The sequence below is a fragment of the Rhagoletis pomonella genome, unplaced genomic scaffold (assembly GCF_013731165.1).
Source record: "Rhagoletis pomonella isolate Grant_MI unplaced genomic scaffold, Rhpom_1.0 Rhpom_scaffold_00002, whole genome shotgun sequence".
NCBI lineage: Eukaryota > Metazoa > Arthropoda > Insecta > Diptera > Tephritidae > Rhagoletis > Rhagoletis pomonella.
In genome coordinates, this window is record NW_023458556.1 from 44,985,085 (window position 1) to 44,991,507 (window position 6,423).

The 6,423-nt window shown below is 36.4% G+C and overlaps 2 protein-coding genes across 2 annotated transcripts; both read right to left on the bottom strand.

Annotated features, from left to right (window-relative positions):
• Positions 1 to 646: 646 nt before the first annotated feature.
• On the bottom strand, positions 647 to 2,047 carry LOC118734666 (nuclear speckle splicing regulatory protein 1-like). The gene is made up of 2 exons (XM_036464372.1): positions 1,963 to 2,047; positions 647 to 1,880 (listed from the first exon to the last, which is right to left on the bottom strand). Exons 1-2 carry the CDS (start codon positions 1,971 to 1,973, stop codon positions 737 to 739), a joined length of 1,155 nt encoding a protein of 384 aa, XP_036320265.1. The 5' UTR covers positions 1,974 to 2,047; the 3' UTR covers positions 647 to 736.
• Positions 2,048 to 3,366: 1,319 nt separating this feature from the next.
• Positions 3,367 to 5,738, bottom strand: LOC118733682 (nucleolar complex protein 4 homolog A-like). Its single transcript, XM_036463192.1, has 6 exons — positions 5,396 to 5,738; positions 5,167 to 5,284; positions 4,456 to 5,109; positions 4,063 to 4,398; positions 3,792 to 3,985; positions 3,367 to 3,715 (listed from the first exon to the last, which is right to left on the bottom strand). The coding sequence occupies exons 1-6, from the start codon at positions 5,543 to 5,545 to the stop codon at positions 3,599 to 3,601; spliced, it is 1,569 nt and encodes a 522-aa protein (XP_036319085.1). The 5' UTR covers positions 5,546 to 5,738; the 3' UTR covers positions 3,367 to 3,598.
• Positions 5,739 to 6,423: the final 685 nt, after the last annotated feature.

Genomic DNA, 6,423 nt, shown 5'->3' on the forward strand with positions numbered 1-6,423 from the left:
ATTTTTAATCATAAAAAAAACCCATTTTTGGAGGCATTTTCAAATCGGTCTAGCTCACGTAAATCTTAATATTTTTTTTTTCCGAAAACTCGTGTCACGGTGGTAGTGGTCGAACACCTCCTAAACGGCTCGACCGATCTTTATGAAATTGTTTGTGTATAAATGATCGGTATGAGAATCGTATGTAAAGTATATTTCATACCGGTATGTGCAGGGGGCGTGGCACCTGCCATACAAACCGAATTTTTCATATTGCATACCTCTGAAAGTGTTCATGGTAGAGTACTCGAACATGGTATGGAGATACATATATGAAATCAATCCGATACTCTTAAAGAAAATTTGGGCTATTTTAAAAAGGGGCGTGGCACGTTTCAAACGCATTGAAACAATTGCGTATCTTTGGATGCATATACACTTTTGCTAGGTTATTTAAGACGGCAATGGAAATATGCCTTCCACATAACCACCAAACCGTAATATTAGAAGATAAATGCATCACTGAAATTCATGAACGTGAACTGTTGGTGAAAATGTTGGACCAAAATGTTTCGAATACAAAAAATTTATTTTGGCCGGGACGAAGTTCGCCGTGTCTGCTAGTAGATTTTATAGTTACAATGGAAACACAGTACAGATTTTTTTTTTGTATGGAGAGTGATGCAGCCTAATGTACATGTCTGTAGTATATTTAAAATAAAAAACTTAAAATGTCTAGTTATTTATAGCTAATTTTTTATGCATTCCTTGCAGCTTTCCGCTCATAATATCGTTGGACTGCCGCGTCAAAGAGTTCACCCACTGTACGTTTTTTCCATATCTCACTTTTATCTCTTTTGACTTTGGGCTTTACATCGACAGGTTCACTGGACTCCGGGACTGATGGCACTGCCTCATCTGTTTGGTTCATTTTATTTTCTTTTGCATATTGGTTATCTGACTTTTCCTTCTTTAAGGCGTCCAAATTTATAGCTACTGAAGTGGCATTTGCTTCCGCTAATACTTCTTTTGGCTTCTGTGTAGATTTCGCATCAGCCTCTTTTTTCACATCGCTTTCGTCATCTGTGGCCGAGTCTATGCTGAAGTCGGAATCCGCATCAATATTATTTGTCAAATGCACCTTTTTGACTTCCGTATCGGCACCAGTCTCATCTTGTTCAAAATCTTCGGAACTACGACGTTTACGATAGCTACGCTGCTGCGGCGCCTTGCCGGATTTGATCGGTTTATAGGCAACATCATCCTCACCGCCTGTTGAGGTAACAACAGGAAAGTCTGGTTTAATTACCTCCTTTGTCGTACCAGTCTTTTGTTCGAATAAATGCCGATAGAAACCATCCAAGTCTTTTTGTTTTGTTACATCTCCAATAGCTTCTAAGTACTCGTCACGTTGCTCTTGCTCTTGTAACTTTCGCATTTCTTCCAATTTTTTTCTATATGTTGCTGTTACAAAACTTTCTTTGTCTTTGAATTCTTCACCCTCTTGCTCACGTTCTTTTTGCACTTGCCTTTCCACTCGCAATTCATTATCCAGTTTGCGACGCTCAGCGAATTCCATTAAACGTCCTATGTATTTAGGCTTCTTCGGCTCTTTGCTTTTAATTTCTTTCTCCTGCTCCCGCTTGCTTTCCATCTCATCATACAATTCGTCATATTGAAAAACTGTAGGATCTTCTTTTAATGCCTTTTCCTGCATTGTACGAGCAATTCTACGTTCCATTAAACTGGGACCTTGTACACTACTTGTCCTTAGTTTTAACTGTGGCCTACCCTCGTCATCCGAAGAACTTTCATCAAAGATAGACGGTTTAGATATTGAGCGCGCGGCAGCTGTCGGGATTTCCGGCTTCTTTTGCTGCCCAGGAATGATGAGACCATATCTAAAATTGTGATAAAATAATTAATTAACATATTATTATTAATAAATAACATATAATTCCGAGATCGGAAGCAAAAACTCACTGTTTAGACATCTTGTTTTGATTGTATTTGGAGATGAAAGGTAATAGAAGTGCATAATCGATACTTTTCTTTCAAAACCGTGTAGTTTGGTATCGATACTTTGATTTATCGAAAAAACGCTTGTATCAAACCTGATTTTAAACAATTTACAGAAAACATTAATCTCTGAAATATTTTAAGGAAATTCCTCTAAACGTGTCTTCAGATGAAACCCATATTATATCTTTGTTGTAGATGCATGTAGATGAACACATAAATAGAAAATATTTTGTCACATAAAAGTCAGAAATATGACGCTTTTCTGAATTGCGTTCCCTAACTTGCAAGAAGTTGCAAGAATTTACAGGAATTTACCAGGAAACGTCCCCGTACTCTGTTCTCTGGCTTCTTTTGCTTTTTTTTTAGTTTTAAAGGTTTTATCCAGAAAAGTTGGGGAATGCAACTAATATTTATGACGAAAGAGACTCATTTTAGACTCATAAATTCTGAGCCTCACTGAATCTAAAGGCTATACCATATAAAAAGCTTGCCTCGCTTTTTGCGAAAAGGTTCGCTTTGACGGTTAAGATAAAATCTATGAAAATGCACGAAGCATGCCCCAAAGATTAGGGGAATTCGCTCTTATGTGTATTCGTTGTATGTTGTGTAATCGTAGCTGCATGAGCGTGTGATTTGTTGTTGCTAGCGGTACATCAAATACACATGCAACAACAACCACACGCTCGTCCAGTTACACTTACGCAGGATACAGCAAATACACAGAAGCGCGAATACCACTATTGATTTAGCTGCAGCGCGTTGGCCATCAGCTTTTATTTTGTTTCGTTCAAATGCGAATTTTCATGTAGAAAGATAAAATTTAATTATGTACATTTAATAGTTTTGTAAATATGTATATAAAATCCACAGCAATTTTCAAGAGTAGGCAAGCAGTACAAAATTGTTTCCTTGGCGTTCATTGTGACATATCTTGCACGTCTTGCGCTCTGCTGGCAAGGTTATAAATGTAACGCCAAGTCACAAATTTATATTTGGCGATATTTTGCTTTCGATGATTAGAAATTCGATACTTATCCGAGCTCACGGAATGTAACACCTTACTTTAAAAAAAAAAAAAAAGAATTATAGAAATCGGTTGAGGTGGATATGCGGTAACATACAAAAAAAAATTTCCGACGAATTGATAACCTTTTCTTTTTTGTGAAGTCAGTTAACAGTTAAATACCTTAAATAACATATCGTTAGTTGTCGTATAGAAAGGGCGTATCTCACACCGTCGTTGAAATGCAAAAAAGCCATAACTAACGGTATACATATATATATATATATATATATATGTGTGTTTTTAGGAAAATAAATTGCATAAAAAAACCTCGCAGTTAATTTCAAACAAATATATAGGCCATTTACACTTTATTATTTATCTACATTGTCGTTAAAATAACTTACGTATTGAAAAATTCAGGTGTACATCTTAAAATTAATTCAAAAGTAAACAAAAGCGACTTCTCTTTGATGGCATACTGCACTGGCCAGACGAATGGATGCTCTGTATCAGAATACCATTTATTATGTCAGTGCAGATAGCGATACGTCCCAATATTTACATATTCATATATATATACCAAAACAAAGCTTAAAATAATTTCCAGTATTGATTTACTTTATCGTCATGCACTAAATACAAGGATTGTGGTCGCTCAAAAGCTAAAGCATATTGCTTGCTCTTTTTGGCAATCTCTTGATCGAATATCTAGATGAAAATAGAGAAAACGTTATATAATTTCGGATTAAATCTATTTCGGTAGAGATATTTTATTATAACTTACATCATCCTCTTTTAATTCAAGCACCGAAGACAAATCCCATTCTGTTGTTGGCAAGGGCTGCGAAATAAAGCGAGCTGCAGTCGCAACAGCTGGTATAGCATGTTTCTGTAGCGAAACGACCTCCCATAACGAGCTATCTAAAGCGTTGGATTTTGTGGGATCGCGCTCTTCCATGATAAATGGGTCACGGGAAACTTAATAATATAAAAAATGTATATGTTTAAGTAATTAGGTATAATTTATATAATTCTTCTCGATTATTATGTGGTACCTTCAATAGCGTCTTGTGCGCATATAAGTCGTTTTAGGCCGGAATGGCGTAATATCAAGTTGCCAATGAAATGTAAAATAATTATAGCATCTTGTGGCGGCGCAATTATGCTAAGTCGTGCCAGACGCTTAACAAATGCTGCTACCAAATTTTCAGGTAGATGTGTAGAGCTTAAAAATATATCCGCCAGATAAAACAAACGTGCCTTAAATTTTGTGTGGAAAATTTCTGGCTCAAACATAGAATACAACTTCTCATATATATTTGGATATGTAATATTATGCTTCTGTATGAGAGTGAAAATGCCTTGCAATGCTAGTAAGCTGACTGGACCACCTAAATTAAAAATTTCAATGTGTTATTTTTGTATTAATTCGAAATTTGATTTCATACCGCAATCAAGTGAATCCATAAGAAAATCCGTCAGCAATATAGGTTTGTCCAAATGAGGCAAAATTCGTTCCAACAATACGATAAGCATTTGTCTATGCACTGGCTCCTGTATTCCATCAGTCCATTGCATCATGCAAAGCCATACTTTGTTAATACATTTTCGAGTTTGTACATAGTCGAAGCATTCAAGTTGTGATGATTCTCCAACAGGTTCTGTGATGCATAATAACTTTCGCTCATCTTGCACATCTTTTGTTACAGGCAATGCATTTATGAGCTCCAAATAATTCAGAGCAAATATTTCTTTAGAAAAGGCGGTACGTGAGGCTAGAGGCTGCATCAACTTCCAACTATAGAACACCAAATCTAAGTATTCGGCATATTCTTTGAAACGTTGTATCAGAGCACTTAGTGACTTTATTGGTGAAATAAGTTTTTGAAGAATACTTCGCAGTCGATGCTTTTGAAATTTGCTAGGCTCATCTGACTTTTCTAATGGATAGTTTCCTTCAGCAGCCAACAATTTCATGCTTGACACCAAAGCTTGTGTTGCTTCAGCAGATTTTTCATGTTCGAAAGAATTAAGTATCAAATTCAGAGACTCTTCGTAGCGTTGTCGTAACCATTCGCGATATTTCGTTTCAGGACCATCATCTAATATAGAAAATTTTGAAAAACTCACAGATTAAGTATTTATTAATCATGCGATACCTTTTGGCTTGAGGGGCGCATTATCAATGCACATTTCCCGCCTCTTTAATAATTCCACAAATATCACTTCCAAAGTCAGAACAGCAGCAGTAATTGACCGTTTTTCTCGAACACAATTCTGAAGGATAAGCGAATTAATTTATATTTAGCTAAATGCTTACCTATTACATTACATATATTAACATATTAGGCTGAAATAAATCACTCAGTATTTGGTTTCCTTCCTCACCTGAAAATGCTCGATAATATCGACCAGATTATTAGCATGGCGTCGTGAATTAAGGAAATCATTGGCCTTTGCACGCAACTCCTTCGATATCTGGCTGCGTATAGCACTGGAATTTGCAATCGATGAGGCTGCACCTACAGCCGTGGCCATGTTTGAAAGCGAGACAGCTGGTAATTACTTGAGCGAAGACTTTAATAATACGTATTCCTAATATTCTACAAAATGTGCTGTTTAATACGAGATTGCGTTGTAAATTTCTTGCACAACAAAGTAGCGAAAGAAATATATTTGTAAAAAATAGGTTCACCCACTTGATCAGCAAACGTGAAGAAAAAGGGGAAAAAATCATGGCCGATTCGAGGGGCAACAACAATTTAATATGAAAATGTGATGCCATCCTTGCTGTAATTTGTAAAGCTGAAGGTACATAATTTTATTTGCTGCGGCGTTGCGTGATCCGTTGGTGCGTTGACGACGTTGAAAAATTTGTTGTTACACACCTTGCGTTGTGCCGCTCATTGTTTTGTAAACAAAAAACAGCTGATAAGCATATCCACAAATGTAATTTCAAATGTCAATGCATGAACGCAATAGAAAAGTAGCGAGTTGGTTTACTTTCGACGGCAACCGCGTTAACGCATTCGTAACGGCGTCGTCTGTAACAGCTATCATACAAATACACGTGTTCAACTTTATTTGACATTTACGGCGTGACGCATTTGCCGGCGAACGCATGTTGTGTATCTTCGCTTTAAGAAGACATTTATTTTTTATTTTCAGTAACTCAGAGTGCCTTTTTAAGGAATTGTGGATAACGCGAGTACATTTTTATTCTTCACGTCTTTTAATTCCATATTTTATCCCGCTATACTTTGAGTTAATTTCAATGTCGCCAAAAGAGGATTCGAGCTTTCAGGCTAAATTTTTATTTTCCACCAAAACAAACGATTTTTCTACTCTGAAGGATTCTGCGAAATGAAAAAATACCTGTCAAACAACAAAAATGTGAGTTGAAAGCATGCGAAATC

Excerpts from the sequence above, each read along its gene's own strand:
- LOC118733682 (XM_036463192.1), bottom strand. The coding sequence starts at position 5,545 with ATGGCCACGGCTGTAGGTGCAGCCTCATCGATTGCAAATTCCAGTGCT. Across the intron at positions 5,110-5,166 it reads TGCGCCCCTCAAGCCAAAAG|ATGATGGTCCTGAAACGAAA; the intron begins GTATCGCATGAT and ends TTTCTATATTAG. Across the intron at positions 3,716-3,791 it reads TTGAATTAAAAGAGGATGAT|ATATTCGATCAAGAGATTGC; the intron begins GTAAGTTATAAT and ends ATTTTCATCTAG.